The following is an 18,227-nucleotide window of genomic DNA, read 5'->3' on the forward strand; positions in this document are numbered from 1 at the left end:
ATGATGTGGTATTTCCTCAGTACGTGTTTGGATCTTTGATGAGACCTTGGTTCCTTTGCCTGAACAACGGCACCCGTGTTGTCACAGTACACCGGGACTGGACCAACAACTTCAGGAATGACGCCCAACTCTTGGACGAAATTCCTCATCCAAACGGCCTCTTTAGCAGCAGCTGATGCTGCAATGTATTCAGCCTCAGTGGTGGAATTAGCTGTGGTGTCCTGCTTGAAACTCTTCCAAGAGACAGCACCGCCATTGAGTATGAACACAAATCCAGAGGTTGACTTCGAGTCATCCACGTCACTTTGGAAGCTAGAGTCGGTATAGCCTTCCAATTTTAGTTCTCTTCCTCCGTATACCATGAACATATTCTTAGTCCTTCGTAAGTACTTAAGAATGTCCTTCACGGCTTTCCAATGCATTTGACCGGGATTAGCTTGATATCTGCTCGTGACACTCAGAGCAAATGCTACATCCGGTCTGGTAGATATCATCCCATACATGATACTACCTATGGCTGACGCATATGGTACATGTGTCATTTTCTCTATCTCTTCATCTGTCTTGGGACACATTGACTTGGATAGAGAAACTCCATGACACATGGGTAGATGTCCTCTCTTGGACCCATCCATTGAAAACCGTTTCAATATGGTGTCGATGTAGGTTGATTGAGTGAGTCCTATCATTCTCTTAGATCTATCTCTATAGATCTGTATCCCTAAAATATAGGATGCCTCACCCAAATCCTTCATCGAGAATCTACCTAATAACCATATCTTTGTTGACTGCAACATCCCTACATCTTTCCCAATGAGTAGGATGTCATCAACATAAAGTACTAAGAATGTCACAGCATCCTTAACTACTTTCTTGTACACGCATGGTTCCTCCGGGTTCTTGATGAAACCAAAATCCTTTATTGTTTCATCAAATTTCTGGTTCCAACTTCTTGATGCTTGTTTTAGACCATAAATTGATCTCTGAAGCTTGCATACCTTATGCTCGCTTCCCATGGATGTGAACCCCTCAGGCTGCTTCATATAGATTTCTTCCTTAATGTCTCCATTAAGAAAAGCAGTCTTCACATCCATTTGCCATATCTCATAGTCATACCATGCAGCTATGGCAATAAGGATTCTTATGGACTTGAACATTGCAACTGGTGAAAAGGTTTCATCATAGTCAACTCCTTGTCTTTGAGTATAACCTTTTGCCACCAATCGCGCCTTGTAGGTCAATACCTTACCATCAGGCCCAAGCTTTCTCTTGTAGATCCATTTACACCCTATTGGAACAATTCCATCGGGAGGATCTACTAAAGACCAAACTTGGTTTGTATGCATCGAATCTATTTCCGACTGCATAGCTTCAAGCCATAAATTTGAATCCGCATCAGAAATTGCTTCTTTGAAGTTTCTTGGATCACATCCAACATCGGGTTCATCTTGATCCCCTTCAAGAAGAAGACCATATCGAATAGGAGGTCTAGAAGTCCTCTCGGATCTTCTAGGTATAGGCGTGTCCAGCAATGGTTCCTGAGGTGTAGGATCGTTATTTTGTATTTCGGGTTCTTCTCGAATTTCTTCGAGTTCCATCATCTCGCCTTTCTTATCCAATAAGAACTCCTTCTCCAAGAAGGTGGGATTCCTTGAAACAAACACCTTTGTTTCAGCAGGATAATAGAAATAATATCCGATTGAATTCTTCGGATACCCTACAAAATAACATAAGCTGGATCGACTATCCAACTTATCTCCCACTGTCCGCTTCACGTAAGCAGGACATCCCCAAATCCTCAAGTACGAATACTTAGGAGCTTTGCCATTCCATAACTCGTATGATGTTTTGTCCACTGCTTTAGTGTGGACGTTGTTCAACAACAATACCGCCGTTTCAAGCGCATAGCCCCAAAACGAAGGTGGAAGCTCAGTGAAGCTCATCATGGACCGAACCATGTCCAACAAAGTTCGATTACGACGCTCCGATACACCATTAAGTTGTGGTGTCATAGGAGGAGTCCACTGAGAGAGAATCCCATTCTCTTTTAGATAGTCCAAAAACTCGGTACTTAAGTATTCTCCACCTCGATCCGATCGAAGTGCTTTAATACTTTTACCTAGCTTGTTTTCTACTTCAGCCTTGAATTCTTTGAACTTTTCAAATGCTTCAGACTTATATTTCATTAAATATAAATACCCATACCTCGAATAATAATCAGTAAAGGTAATGAAGTAGGTGTGGCCATATTGAGTACCAACTCTAAATGGACCACAAACATCTGTATGGATCAAATCCAACAGATTTTGACTACGCTCAGGTTTCCCCTTAAAAGGAGATTTAGTCATTTTTCCTTTCAGGCAGGATTCACAAGTAGGTAGAGAGTTAATATCAGACATATCAAACATGCCCTCTCCCACTAGCTTGTTCATCCTCCTTGAGGAAATATGACCTAGCCTAGCGTGCCAAAGGTTTGCCGGGTTTTGGCTATCGATTTTCCTTTTGTTTGTTGTTGCCGGTTTATCAACATAATTTATTGGAACGTCTTTTATTTTTAAGTTGTATAGATCGTTTTCAAGTTGTCCATTTCCAATCAAACATTCATTCTTGTAAATATTGCAAATCTCATTCACAAAATTGCAAGAATAACCATCTCTATCAAGCATAGAAACAGAAATAATGTTTTTGACCAAATCCGGAACATATAAAACATCTCTCAAAAATAACTTAAAATTGTTCTGCAAAAATAAATGTCTCCTATAGCTTTGGATTTATCTCTGGAACCATTCCCGAGCCTTGACTGGGTCTCACCCATCCTTAGCCTATTACTTCTTGTCATCATTTGCAACTCATTGCAAATATGAGATCTACATCTGGTATCCAATACCCAAGAAGTAGTATTAAGAAAAACATTTATTTTAATGTAAAACATACCCTTTGCAGTTCGCAACTGCTTGAGGTATTCCTTGCAGTTACGTTTGCAATGACCGGGTTTCTTGCAGTGATGGCAAACTTGTTTAGACTTGTCCAATTTTGCATATAACATTTGGCCTTGAGATCATGGTCCAACCACTTCTCTAGTTCGGCCAACCTTTCGGCAGTTACATCAGCCGGGGCTGTTTTTCGGAGAAGCCTTTTCTAACACTTAGAAAATCTTTTCCGAACTTAGGACAATCTTAACTTATGGAATCATTCTGTATTGTTTGCGCCAATGAGTTTGTTTTGTTGGAGAATAGAAACATGTGGATTACTGAGATGAAACAGACAATTATCGATGATTGTTTAATTAATTTACTAAGACATAAAATAGGCGAAATTTATTTTATGAATCTCACTCCCAATATTTTAACGATTTCACTACCCTCTAGTGAAAACGGGAAATTGTTTTCCTTAGTGAGAACATGGAGTCCAATTGACAAACTATGGTCCCGAATAATATCAGCCAACCATAATTTTCAAAAGGTAGAGCCCAATTGCTTCCAAAGCAACCTCCACGTTTTTACCTCATGTCCAATAAGGGCCCAATAATATGACGCCGTTTATTGTGACATGTCAAGATGACCCATCAATATTAAGTTGTGATGGACGGTCGCCATGTGGATCCCCCAATAATATGAGCCGATCCCATGGGAGTTCCACCCAACTTACAACATGTGTCGATCCAATGTACAGCTTTCCGACGAACGGGCCCCCCAATAATATGAGCCGGACCGTATCCGCGGGTAGCATCTCATACATTGATCGTTGATGGAAGGTAGGAACATTTAAATAAATTTAAATTTCCTTTATTTATCTTGATATCAATTTTAAATCATATTTAAAATGAGGGATTTTATTTTTGAAAATTTGTCTCATCATTTTTTAAAATTTTGTATGCTTGCCGGATTCACACAATTTTGTTTAAAACATGCATACAACAATAATATCACATATTATATAGGATGATCGATTCCATTTCTAATCGACCCGTGGTTGCCAATCACGAGTCTTAGTCCAATCCTAAGTAATATGCAGTATGCAATGCAATCCTATTACATTTTGCTTCCAATTTACATTTCTTCTGTCTTTATTGTCTGTTGGGCCCACCTCCATCTTCAAATCTTGATCTCCCACTAAATCTAATGTATTTACAATAAATAACAATGACAAGTAGGGGATACATTTTTAAGGGGTGGAAACGGGCCATAAACCAAGCCCACTTTTATTACATATGACATTCATATTGGGCCATAAACCAGGCCCATTAATAAATCCAACAACAATAAAAACAAATGTAAATTCCTAACATACACCTACAAAATTGGTCATGACAATCGATCATCCTTATCCAATAACATTTAATTCAAAATTAATTTATTGGATAACATGCAATGGCAATTTAAATTTAAAAGGATAAAATCATATTTCATACATAAAATCATATTTTATCTTTTTATCAAATAAAATCATATTTTATCTATAAAATCCAATTTTATACATAAAATCATATTTTATTCAATATATTCATAAGATCATATCTTATCATCAATTGTACCAAAAATAATTAATTTCAAAATTCAATTTAACGGATAAAATATTTAAATTTTCCAAAAATTCAAATTTATCCAAAAATCAATTTTAAAATTTTCGGACTCGAACAATTCGATCTGACGCCTCGTGGACCAATCAAAAACAATTTTCGATCGGACCAAAAATAGAATTTTAACATATTAAAATTTAATTTAAAAAATTAAAAAAAAATAATAATTTTTCCCGCGGGCCGCCCGGGACATTCCCGGGCTGCCAGCGCCCCGTAGGGCTCGGGCCGGGCAGCCCGGCTGCCCCTAGGGCAGCGACGATCGCTGCCCTGCGCAGCGCAGCGCCGTGCGCTGCCCGGGGCAGCGACGATCGCTGCCCCTGACCCGGGCAGCGATCCAATCGCTGCCCGGGTTTTTGCCCGAAAAAAAAAAAATTTTATTTTTAAATATTTATTTTGTTTCAAAAAGCGAGGCTTAAAAATTTTTGTACAATCGATTAATTTAATCGCTTGATCTGAGCAACCTGGCTCTGATACCACTGTAGGAAAACGCGGCGATCAGATCAATCAGGATTGATACCCGGTGCAGCGGAAGTTTAAAATTTTTATATGGAACGATTCCATAATGGGTATCAACCTTACGATTAAATTGTGTGTGTAAAAATTAAATAACGATTATAAAATTTTTACCTTTAATCTCGAATCGAGATTTTGGACACCAACAGATTTCTCTGCTCTTGTTGTATATCCCTGGAACTGATGGACGAACTGTTCTTCAATCAGGTCCACGAACGGATATTTAATCCCTCTGATAGATTGCACTAGAAAATCTATCAGAAGTTTCTACGAAGAGATTAACGAATTTGATCCGTTAAACCAGACTGTAATTCAAAATCACAGGCTGCATTTTACCGAGTAGAGAGGGAGGGGGGGCGGCCACTATTGATAGAAAATACTTAGGTTTTCGAAAATTGTGACCTGTTCTGTGTAATTTCTGTACTGCAATAACTTATTTATAATGCAGGCCACTAACAGCTTAGGGCCCATTAGTCATAAGTTCAAGCCCGACAGGCAAAGCCCGCATGTTCAGAAATTAATATAAAATTCATCGTGACTCCGATTGATAAACCGATTTCACCAATGTGCACAGAAACCATTTCTGCACCTTTTAAAGTCAAGATAAATTTTTCTGAATCCGAATTCAGTGATTTCCAAAAATGTCCATCCCTATGTCATTTTAGGAAATCTTACTCCTCTACTCTTAAATAAGAAGTCCAACTTCTTCGTTCATTAAATTTAACTCTTTAAATTTAACTATCTCAACGGGGATTAAAAATTCATTACACTGTGTGACCCTCAATGGTTCAGGGATACAGCTAGCCGTGGGCTCACAACTCCTTGTGACTCGGAACAACAATTTCCGACTTGCCCATCGAATCATGGTATGAGCGCCTAGCAACATCGCCCCATGATTCCCTAGGTATCACTGACAGTGCCTACAAGAACCAATAGATTTTGGTTAGCGTACATTACGGTCCCTTCATCCATATATCCCGATCGAATCAACAACCATTGGTATATCGAGAGTCGCTCGAGATTCGATAACTATGCAATACATCTTGAAGATCAAATAGTGACATCGCATGTGCTACTAAGAAACCATTTATTAATTCACATCATGTACTCTGGCCAGAGATTCGTCACACTAATATCTTCTCAGATCGCATAGGATATCCACACTCGCAAGTATGTGGTGAATCCTTGACAACAAAGTATCGACTCCTATATGTGTTGTAACTGTACCCAATCCCAACACCTGATGACCCCAATAGAGTCGGTAAACGAGTCAAAGCACAGTACTAGCATATAGAGTCTCAATGATGTTTCAAGTAGTAAGGACTAATGGTGTACAACCAAAACCGCTGACTATATCCACTCGATAAGTGATAACCACTTGGAAAGTCCGGATAGGTAGTTCGATCATTCATCATATGAATATCCATTTGCATGCTTCGAACATCTCTATGTTCCTTACCAATGAAACGTGGTACTCTGCATCGCAAATGCTAGTCTCAAACTCGAGCGATCCTTATCCTTATTATCGGACGGCTCAATCGACTAGGAACAGTTTAGAATATACAGTGACTATAAGATGTGTTTCATGATAGACATCTCCATGTTCTACCACATCTTACATACACTATAGTATATTCAAGGTCTTTATCAAAACAACAATAGTATATCACAATATAACAATATGAAGAAAGATAAAGTCATTGCCTTTAATAAAAGTGTAAATAATATTAAACAAAAGATTGTTTATACAAAGAGTCATCAAAGCCCTTAGCCACAAGTTGGCTCACCGGGCACCCACTCTTTCATATTGCTGAGTTACATATTGCACAGAGAAATGAAATTGAGCATATGTTGGAAATTGGAGAATGTGATTTTGGAAGTGGGGCCAATCAGATTGGTAATTTGCAACGAGCTGGAGCTACTCGTTGGAGTTCTCATTATGACTTGGTAAAAAGCTTTATAGGTATGTACTCTGCAAATTGTAAATTTTTTGAAGTTTTTAGTGAAAATTCTCCAAATAGAAGAGCTAAGGCTGAAGTTCGAGGGATTTACAGAAATATCGCAAGATTTGAATATGTGTTCATTTTTCATTTGATGCATAAAATTATAAGAACAACAGATACTCTTTGTCAAATTATTCCAAGAAAGTCTCAAGACATTTTGGCCTACGTCTATGTGATTAACTATCATCCAGGGAAGGCCAAGGGGATGGCTGATGCACTGAGCAGGAAGTCAGTAGGGTTGGAACACTTGACAGTCCAGAAACCGTTGTTGATGGAGATGCAGAGGTTCGACTTGGAGTTTGTGACTTGAGAGGTATCGGTTAAGTTGGCAGCCTTGACTTTATAGTCGACCTTGAGAGACAAATACGTGAGGGACAACAGTCTGATGAGCAGCTGATCAAATGAAGACAAATAGACGTGGAGAGGGGCAGTGATCTGTACACAGTCGAGGATGGTATCGTATGATATCGAGGCAGACTTTGGGTTCCAGCTGATGACACACTGAGACGGGAGGTTCTGATCGAAGCCCACCAATATTTGTATTACATCCACTCAGGGAGTACGAAGATGTACAAGGATTTGCAACGTTTGTACTGGTGGCCAGGTATGAAGCGTGATATTTTTAGATTTGTGACTGAGTGTCTCCCGTGTTAGCAGGTGAAGGCAGAGCACCAGAGACCAGCTAGGATGTTGAAGCCACTTCCCATCCCGGAGTGCAAATGGGAGAATATCTATAATGACCCGCACCGTGATCATCTACTAATCCGAACTTAAGCATGAAATTAATCAATAAAATAATCTTAAGGAATTTAATGTAAGTCAAATACCAGATAAAAAAAACCTAGTGGTCAACCTTGTTATCCGGCCTTGGTCACCACCTAACCTCCCTGTCCCCGGGAGAACTACCTGCAACTGCCCCATGGAATAAGGCATCCAGCCAACAGAAAACAACCGGAAGTGAGCCTAACATGCTCAGTACAAGAGTATGAGTATACACTATTATATGCGCATGTATGCAAATGAACTGGGTATCAAGACACGAGGTCAAGAATATCTGCTCAAGAACAAACTTGGACCCTGGTATGTGCCACGATGAACCGTCGCTACAGGAGGTGACCGACATACCCCGATGCCCTGATGGCGACCTAACACAAGTACACGTGTCCAACTAATCATCAGTGAACTGACACGAGCTCATGTGTCCAACTGATATTGGTGACCTAACACGAATCTATGTGTCCAACCATAAACCGACAGGATAGGGTAAATATCCCAATACCGGATATCACAAGGATTCAGGCTCAATATGCTCATGTATGCAACATACAGTCGTGACATGCTCTATATATAAAGGCATATAAAACATGCAATCACATAATCCATGCAAACACATAATACATGCATACTCAATCTAGATATCTCAAATAATACTTCCGTACCTTACTAAGGCAGATCCTAGAAGCTCCCCCTCTAGGTCCAAGCCTACCATGCAGCACTACAACATAAAATAACCATGCATTACCTAGCATGCCAAACATCACCTAATAGGTTCTAAAAGCCTTAATTAAACTATAACCTACTCCATATTTCCTATAGGGAACCAAAGACATACCTTCGTCCGTCGTCAGCCCGCCGATGACGCATGCCCCAGAGCCTGGGCATAGCCTAGCTACGAGCCCTGGATGCCTCGCCAGAGCTTCGCCGCCCGGCTGTTACTACGGACACTATCCGCTATAAAAATACTATTTCCTACTCCAACTCTTAAAGAAAGAGTCCCGAAGCCCTAAAAATAGAACAATTACCAGGAGAGGTGAGGAAATTGCAATTCCAAATGAGAGCCTTCGGACCCCTATTTATAGGCCGATTTCGGATCGTCTGAACCCCTCTTCTGACGGGTCCGGTCCTTGCATGATGTCCACATTGCATGCAGGACAAGTTCGGATGGTCCGACTCCTCTTCGGATTGTTTGATCTTCAACGTCTGATACACCTGTAGAAATCCTTTTGACATCTATCCCGAAGGAATTTGGACCGTCCGATCCCAAAATCGGATTGTCTGATCTAACCAAATCCTGAACCAATTCAGAGCCTCCGAAGTCCCTTGGGTTCGGACCCTCCAAACCCAGTTCGGATCCTTCGAACTGCCCGAGCCCAAAATAAGCCCATTAAGCATTTTCCGAACATTTTGAATCCAATTCCTTGTTCTGATAGATCATATTGAAATCCCTTAGTCATGTTTTATCAAATCTAAACATGATTAGCAACTTAATCTTGTAAAAATGGAAACGGGCTACTACAATATCAACATGGATTTTTTTGTGGGATTGCCGAGGATAGTGGAAGGTTTCAACTCTATATAGGTGATAGTGGATTGTCTTACCAAATCAGCCCACTTCTTTCCAGTTAAGATGACCTACAACACGAGGAAGTATGCCAAACTGTACCTGAAGAAGATTTTCAGGTTGCATGGTATCCCGGTATCGATCGTCTCTAACAGGGATCCACGTTTCACGTCCGGTTTTTGGAGGAGCTTGCATCATGAGTTGGGTACTAGGCTGAACTTCAGCACAACTTTTCACCCACATATAGACGGTCAGTCGGAGAGAGTAATACAAACATTGGAGGGCTTGCTGAGGGCGTGTGTGTTGGATATTCAAGGGAGCTGGGATGTAAAGTTGCCATTGATCGAGTTCACATATAATAATAGCTATCAGGCTTCTATTGTGATGGCTCCCTACGAATCCTTGTATGGGAGAAAGTGCAGGACTCCGATTCACTAGGATGATGTTGGAGAGATATTTGAGATGGGACCAGAGATCGTAAGGCAGACTGCTGAGATGGTAGTGCAAATTCGTCAACGTATGAGGACCGCTCAGAATCGCTAGAAGAGTTATGCAGACATGAGCAGACGCGATTTAGAGTTTGTAGTGGGTGATAACGTTTTCTTGAAGGTGGCTTCAATGAAATTAGTGATGAGATTCGGAAAGAAAGGGAAGTTGAGCCTCGTTTCATCGGACCGTTTGAGATTTTAGAGCAAGTGGGGACTTTAGCCTTTAGATAATTGTCTTTACCATCCCATATTTTTGCAGTGCATAATGTGTTTCATGTTTTGATGCTTCGGAAGTACATGGCTAATCCTACACATGTACTAGATCTCGAACCCCTGCAGTTAGCAAAAGACTTGTCCTACGAAGAGAGGCCGGTGCGTATCCTCGAGAGGCAAGATACGAGGTTGAGGAACCGTGTGATTCCCATGGTTAAAGTACAGTGGTAGGAACATCCAATGGAGGTGGCTACATGGGAGTTGGAGATAGATTTGCGAGTCAGTTATCCGGAATTATTCGATAAGTCAAATTTCGGGGACAAAATTCTTTTTAAGGGAGGGTAGAATTGTAACGCCCAGGAAATCTACTGACTGACCTGACCGCATGCATGATATAAAATATGATGTTTTTTATTATTTGAGTTATTTTAAGGTTATTGCTATGTGTTAGAAGTAAATTATTTTTATTTTCAACGTTTGACGTATTTTGGGATTTTTAAGTTTTAGAGGACGACGGTTGGAGGCTTTCAGGTGAAGAGGTATCCGGACAAGATATAAGGTAAAAGATATTATTTTTGTGATTTTGGGGTTTAATTAGTTATGGTTTATTTTTATTTCATTTAAGAATAGATCGGACATAAATGATAAATTCAATAAAATTAACTAGTAGGGTGATTTTATGATTTTTGGACCGGGTAGTGTATTTTTACCAACATAGTATTTAGACTACTTAATTAGTATTAGATAATATATTAATCAAACTTAAATATTAAAATAACTAATAGATAATATTAAATAGTAAATTAGGAAATTAATAACACAAAATAAGAAGGAAAACGTTTAAAAGAAAAAAAAAACATTTAAAAAAATATTAAGGAACGATCAGTAGGAGAAAAAAAAAAGAAGAAGAAAGGGATTACGTGAGGCAGATCGGGCGGTTAGGGTTTTAATCTTGGCTTCCGATCGCATTACGGGCACGCTCCGATCTTTGTTTCGTCTCCAAACCTTCGAACTCTACGTTCTAAGGCAAGTTTTAATCCATTCTTTGACTCGTCGATATTGTCATATATTTTTCAAAGTGTAGTTGATGTGAATTTGATTGAAATAAATTGATTTCTTGAAGGATGTATATGTATATGAAAGTTTGAAGGATTGTGTGTGTGTTTTAAAGTGAAATAGCAAAAGGGTTTGCAAAAATATAGTATTTATACATTAATGTTCACGTATACAGTATTTATGCATGAGCAGTACACGTATTTGTGTGTACTCTGTGTGTGCTTGATATGTGTGTGTGCGTCTATGAGTATGTGCGTGTGTATGTGGATGCATGAATATGTGTGTGTGTGTGTGTGTGTGTGTGTGAGTTTGTGTGTATTGTGTGTGTTTAGTATGTGTACTATATGTTTGTGTGTGTGTGTGTGGTTCATATTCTTGGTGTATTCGAGTCCGTATTCTGGTCGGTTTTGCTTGGTTTTGGTTTTTGTGTGTGTGTTCAATTTTTAGTGTGCGTGAGCATGTGTGCTTGCATGTGTGCTTGCATGTGTTTTGGTGTGTGTGCGTGTGAGTGTGTGTATTATTTGTTGTTGTGTGTGTGTTCTTGAATTGATAATTGAGATAAAGAAGTGAAGAAAATATTTTATGATTTGTGTTAAAGTTATGACAGAGGTTGAAGGCGTGTTGGATAAAGCCATCGGGTCAAAATGTCGTGCCACATGAGGTTGACGGAGTATTGGATAAGTCCTTCTGGTCATAATGCCCCTCCACATGACGGAATGTTGGATAAGGCATTCGGATCATATTGCCCCTCCAAACCTGGATATCCTTGTATAAGATTGTTCAAACGATCATTTATAAAGTAGAGGAAAGTTTCTGAGCCACATGTCTCAAGAAAATATTTTATTTTGTGAGATAAGTTAATGTGTAAAGTTGAAAGTTAAGGTGTCTTCTGTGCGATGTGTTTGATGTGAGGTTTGAATGTTTAAAGGAAGGGTTGAAAAATGTGTTCTTGTGTGTCCAGGCTTGATTGTTTTAAAAGTTTTAATAAGTGAAAGATGATGTTTAAAGTGCAATTTAAAATTATAGAGTTACTTACATATTTTTGTTACTTCCGGATATTTTTTGCTGAGTCATTAGGCTCACTAGAATTTATCATTGCAGGTGATGAGGAGTAAGGCGGTGCTGTCTGATGAGAGGTGGTGGGCGTGTGGCGGCGGAAATCATGATCATGCAGCTTTCGCAAATGTTTTTAAGAACAATTTATGTATTTATTTTTTTTAGGAAAAAACTTGTAATTTTATTGACTGTACTCGTTCAATACAAGTTTAACCAACCACGAGAGAAACTCATCATTCATCCAAACAAATGATGATTGGGAGGAAGAAGAAAAAACAGCAATATTATGAGTTACAGAATTTGCCATACGTCGAACATGAAGAAAATTAGAGATTGAAGTTTCTTGCAACCTTTTTCTGATCTCTGCAGCACACATACCCTGGTATCCCAGATCGTCCTGATCAGCCGTGACTGTATGCACCGCCAATAAAGAATCCGAAGCCACTGAACATTTCTGAATCTCTTTTCAAACACGAGCTTGACACCTTCTAAGATAGCCAGAAGTTCACCATGAACCACCGAGAACGGTTGATTAATTTGTTTACCAAACGCAGTAGAAGTCTCCCTTTCCAATCTCGCATGATGCCACCCACACTAAACCGATTAAGATTCACGTTCACGCTTGCATCAACATTCAATTTGAGCATGTTCTCAGCTGGCGGTACCCATTGCGTCTCTTTCTTACTTTTTAACTCCACATTAGAGCTCCCCAGCCTTATTCGTGATCAGTGGAAATCAGCCAGTAGTGCAAAACTCCAAGAGATATTATCCGGAAGTTGATTTCTGCCCTCACCATGAATACAGTTCTGTCTCTCATTCCAAACTGTCGAACCATGCATAGAGAATTCCTCAAATTCAGATTCAGTCAAATTATCCTTCATCCACATGAAGCAATCGAGCCCATCATCACCCTTAAATCCTTTCAACAGATTTGCAAAAGGTGTTTGTTTCCAAAACTTTTTTATGGCCTCGCACCTGATCAGAGAATGGCAAGTTGAGTCATAAGGAAAAGCACCTGACCAATTACTTTTTCTGACTGCCAGATTATTTTCATATATGCCTTGGGAGATGTATTTAGCATATGCAGTATTTGAATATTTTGGTTAAGTAAAGTTACTGGATTTCTGCCAGTTATTTTTAAAACGTCGTTTTATTTATTCATGTTATTCCCTACCCCGTTTATTATTATTATTCTAATATATTATTTATTAAAAAAATACTCAAAAAAATTAATTATATATTATTTTAAGTTAAGAAAATAGAGGACATTACATCTTAAAGTATTTATAAGAGAGAATGTCCAACGTTTAAAAATCTAGCCGGTGAGAATATTTTCCACAAATAGCGACCATGCACCAGAATGCACCATGCACGTGTCTTTATCTTCTTTTCAAATATAGTACAGATCGTATAAGGAATTGTAATGTAGCTAGATATGAGAATACAAAATTTAAAATATTTCAAAAACTTGTCTTACAACTGAGTTGAATTAAGAGCTCGATTGTTAAAAATTTGTTTGTGAGAACTGATCTGGTCAGACGAAAATACTCTCGTGCACTAAATTGAACTGGAAACTTAGGCAGACTGAAAGTGACAATAAATAAAATTAAAGGACGCAAAAGATTTTTTTATGGAATTTCGAAACTAAAACTTCTACGTCTTTTCTTCTTCTGTCTTCAAATAGATTTTCACTAGAAGAATTTTATTTATATAATACTTTGCAAACCCAGTCCAATTAACCATTGAATGGAACTCCTAGCAATACAATCTCAAACATAGAACACTTTCTGATAGAGTTACAAAAAAAATAAATGATACACTAGTAGAATTTTCGCTTTTTACTTCGGCATATTTTACTTCGACAATTATTAATTACGAAGTAATAAGTTATAAACAACTTTGGTAATAACACTAGTGAGGTAAAATCATACATTTAACTTCGGTATTTAAAAAAACACGGGCTTCACTTATTTTTTGAGGACATATTACTTTGGTAGATATGTTTTTGCCGAAGTAAAAAGTAAAAAAATAAAATTTTTTGGTAAGTTGTGAAGTAAAATCCCTTCTTTCTAAAACATTCAATATCGGTGAAATCGTAAAAAATCCAAAGTCCGTAACCTTCTTCCAAACTCCATCGATCCCCTTTCTTCAGCCCTAGCGCCCGCCGATTGACAACTCCAGCCTTCCACCACCACCAAGAACAGCTCGTCGTCTTCCAAATTCCATCGATCCTCTTCTTCCATACTCTAGCGATCCCCTTCTTTAGCCTTAGAGTGTGCCGATTTACAATTCCAGCCTTCCACCACCACCAGGAGCAGCTCGTCGATGAAATAATCGTATGAATCCTTCTCTTTTCCCAAATGGGTAGCACCTCCGGCAGCTTCCAAAACGATGGGTTCCTCGACGGGGGATACGACGCTGGATTTGTCAACGAGGCCGAATATGGCTTCTCGTGTCCCGATTTCAGGCAGGGTCCGCTTGTGAGAACTGTGGAGTTGTACGAGTGCCACGTCTTCTTGTGCTACAAGAACCCTCAGGTGTGGCCGCCTCGTATTGAGGCCGCTGAATTTGATCGGCTTCCCAGACTTCTTGCGGCCGCTCTGGCTGCGAGGAAGACAGAAATGAGACGACAGGTACAAGGCTTTTTTTTCGCTTCTTGGTTTTGTGCGGCGGTGCAACGTCTATTTCTTGATTTCTTTTTCTCTCCGGTAGAATGTTGATGAACGATGGCAAGGTTGTGGATGCTTGATGAGTTTGGAGGAAAAACCAAATTGAATTTTGATGTGGATTAGTTTTTTAATTGTATGTATGTTTGTGTTGGGATGTTGCTTGATGCGTGCGGGTTATGCATCAACCTTATCGGGTAGAATTAGTGAAATTGCTCTGTGAAGCTACTCGAATTGTTAGGTTGGATTCTTTTGAGTTTTGACCCATTGTCTCAACTTACATGGAATATCAAGACAAATCTAGCTCTCAAATCAAATGCCATTTTTCAAACATTGAAAGCTTCTAATCGCTATGTACAAACAACAACTTGTTGTTTCTTTGACTGAAAAATACGTTTCATTATGAAACAAAAGATTTCCTGTACTTCTGTGTACTTTAATGGAAAAATAACTAATGGAGCTGGTTGATTTTCTGTCAAGAAGATCAGTCCACTGCTTCTTTGAAGTGTCTTGGATTTCTCCCTGTGAATACCATGGCAACGTCTTTCCATGATAACTGTGAAAAATCACTACTTGGTTTCCTCTTCACTATGTTTTCAATTATCCTTTTTATGACAATCACTTTGTCACATATCTTTTCAGACCCGTTTAACTATCTGTGAGGGGCGCGATGGTACTGAGACATCAAACAGTGATGTGTTAATCTTTCCAGACATGATTAGATACAGGTTAAAGTTCGTCTTTTACTGCTTTGGAAACCCATAGAATTCCTTTGTATTTGTCCCCGAAATATTTTAAGTTTGAATAAAATTACAGGAGATTAACGCACTTTGATGTTGATACATTAGTCGAGGAGGTGCTTGTGAAGGAGTGTGAATGGTTGCCTGGAAGCCCAGAAGCTTTGAGTGGTTGTTATATTTCTGTATGCTGTCATGGCTCAAGGGATCGACGATGCGGTGTTTGTGGACCATCTGTTATTAATAAATTTAAGGATGAGATAGAATCACACGGTTTACAAGATAAAGTGTTGGTTGGCCCATGTTCACACATTGGAGGGCACAAGTATGCGGGTAATGTGATCATTTTTGGACCTAACATCAAGAAAGAAGTCACTGGCCACTGGTACGTGGATAACTAGTTCTCCTTTACCTAATGTTATTGTGCCGTTTCTCCCTTTGTTGAAAATTGCTTGTACACTAATTAAATGATGATAATATTGCAACTACACTGCAGGTACGGGTATGTTATGCCTGAAGATGTACCTGTTTTGCTTGAACAGAATATTGGGAAAGGAGAAATTGTCGATTGCCTATGGAGGTAAAATATAGCAGACATGTATTAAAATTTCTTTATGAGTATGGCCCATAAATATTTTAGGAGATATATAATTATTAAGACACTTTTGAAACCAAGCTATAGTCGGATAATTGGAAAAAATTAAAAAAACCAAAACAAAACAACAAAAAAAAAAGCCCGAGATTGAAGTTTCCCAATCCTAAAACCCCACTTTCTTACTGCTGATTCGATGAAAGCCTAAATAATGTTCGATTTTGTGTTTTCCTGGTGACTGAAGCAGATAATTCCAGCTACACTCAATCGTGAAATGAGTTTTGTGTCGAGAAAAGCAAAACATCCAAGTGCAAAAGGTATCTATGTTTTTAGATCTGCGTTTTGTTTGGTTTACACTGCCTTTTTTCCCTCTTCTTCGTTGCTACATGTTGTACAACATGATCTATGTTCTCAGATCTATGTTTGGTTCTCTCTGAAACGTGATTTATGTCTTCAGATTTGTGTTTTGTTTTGTTTAAAACGATTTTTTCTCTTCTGGTTTTCTTCCATATGTTGTGTATGTGATTTATGTTTTTATATATAACATATTTTAGGGGAGAGTTGAAAAAAGAAATATTTTCAAATATGTACGCTTTTTTAAGTCTTCGAAGACCTAAATGAATGACACAAATCTATGAACGTTTGAACTTTGCTGCTCTGTTTTGTGCACTAGGTCTGTTGCGGCCCATTTTAACCATTGAATATGACCAAACACTTACAAGTTCTGAAATGTTCTCCACTGAGTTGGTTTCGGGAAAAAAAAAGATGCAAGTGCTATTAGCTTAATCTGACACTTGAGAAAATATTAAGGTCTTATTGGTCATGAAATTTCTGGCCAACTTTTACCTTTTTTTTTTGCATTTTGTTGTTCCTACAAAAAAATATTGGAATCCTAGGAGGCTGTCGCCAAAGTAAGTATAAATGTTGTTTGATTGCTTTAATGAAATATTTCAAAGAATTACCTCACTAAGTATAAATGTTTTTAGCATTAATTAATTAAATCATATTTTTCTTGATTTTTTTCCCATTCATTTCAAACACTTATAATTACATCTACGTTATCTGTAAATTTCGTATATAACACTACTATTATTCAAATACTTATAATGCAAATGCATGAAATTTCAAGTATGGATTTAATATACGAAACTATCATCATCTCAATATTCTTATTCATTGAAAATTTGTTTTCTCCAAAGTCATAACAGTAGAAATAAGTTAAATAAATATAGGTGCATAATTTGGTTTTAAATTTTAATCACTGCATAGATAAATTCTTTAAAGTTGTAAAATCAAATATAGCAAGATGGTTAAAAGTAACAGCTCAGAAATCGACATTCATTAATTCCATGTTATTATTGATCTAAAATTTGTCAAGTGTTTCAATGGTTCTAATTAATTTCTCTTAAACATAAAAATCTCAGCTGATACACCATAGACTTATATGAGAATATGTTTCATTTCCAATGTAAAACTACTAATTTCCTTTAACTTTTATCTCACCACAACCTTTTTCTTTGCTATTTCTACCTCCATAAGCTTCTTCGACTTTCGTCATTCTTATTAGGTGCAAATCCAACTTGAAATAATAATCACGTAGCTACAAAGATGAAATAAAAAAAAAACCCATTGTAACTAAAAAAAAACTTCAAAAGGAAGTTGATAGTAACCAGGTCATTCTATCTGCTTGAACTGTATTTTTTATATATGACTTTCTGCAAATTACAATATATGTCAGTGTTCATCAATGCAATTGAAAGCACCTAATTTATGCTCTATTTTTCATATATGAAGATCTCCTAATTATGCCACCCTCCACTTTTAATACATTTGCCGCAAATTGAATAGATTTTAACTGTCTTATGTTTATATCATATTTTTAGAACTACTTCGGTATTGCTGTATTAGATTGTAACATTCACTTAAGGGTGGTAAAAAAAATTGTTCAGCTCTTCGACTCGCCCATCATTTAGGTTCGAATCT

General features: G+C 38.1%; 2 protein-coding genes across 2 annotated transcripts; both read left to right on the forward strand.

The window, feature by feature from the left end:
* Positions 1–6,940: 6,940 nt before the first annotated feature.
* Positions 6,941–7,405, forward strand: LOC140889277 (uncharacterized). Its single transcript, XM_073296991.1, has one exon. The coding sequence runs from the start codon at positions 6,941–6,943 to the stop codon at positions 7,403–7,405; it is 465 nt and encodes a 154-aa protein (XP_073153092.1).
* Positions 7,406–14,609: 7,204 nt separating this feature from the next.
* LOC140889278 (actin patches distal protein 1-like) lies at positions 14,610–17,053 on the forward strand. Its single transcript, XM_073296992.1, has 6 exons — positions 14,610–14,882; positions 15,558–15,643; positions 15,732–16,037; positions 16,149–16,232; positions 16,492–16,561; positions 16,918–17,053. Exons 1-5 carry the CDS (start codon positions 14,610–14,612, stop codon positions 16,493–16,495), a joined length of 753 nt encoding a protein of 250 aa, XP_073153093.1. The 3' UTR covers positions 16,496–16,561; positions 16,918–17,053.
* Positions 17,054–18,227: the final 1,174 nt, after the last annotated feature.

This window comes from Henckelia pumila, chromosome 3 (assembly GCF_033568475.1).
Source record: "Henckelia pumila isolate YLH828 chromosome 3, ASM3356847v2, whole genome shotgun sequence".
Classification (NCBI taxonomy): Eukaryota; Viridiplantae; Streptophyta; class Magnoliopsida; order Lamiales; family Gesneriaceae; genus Henckelia; species Henckelia pumila.

Bases quoted from the DNA above. Each gene is read 5' to 3' on its own strand.
- LOC140889277 (XM_073296991.1), top strand. From the start codon at position 6,941: ATGTTGGAAATTGGAGAATGTGATTTTGGAAGTGGGGCCAATCAGATT.
- LOC140889278 (XM_073296992.1), top strand. From the start codon at position 14,610: ATGGGTAGCACCTCCGGCAGCTTCCAAAACGATGGGTTCCTCGACGGG. The intron at 15,644-15,731 runs GTTAAAGTTCGT...ATAAAATTACAG, and splicing joins CCAGACATGATTAGATACAG to GAGATTAACGCACTTTGATG. The intron at 16,038-16,148 runs GTACGTGGATAA...ACTACACTGCAG, and splicing joins AAAGAAGTCACTGGCCACTG to GTACGGGTATGTTATGCCTG.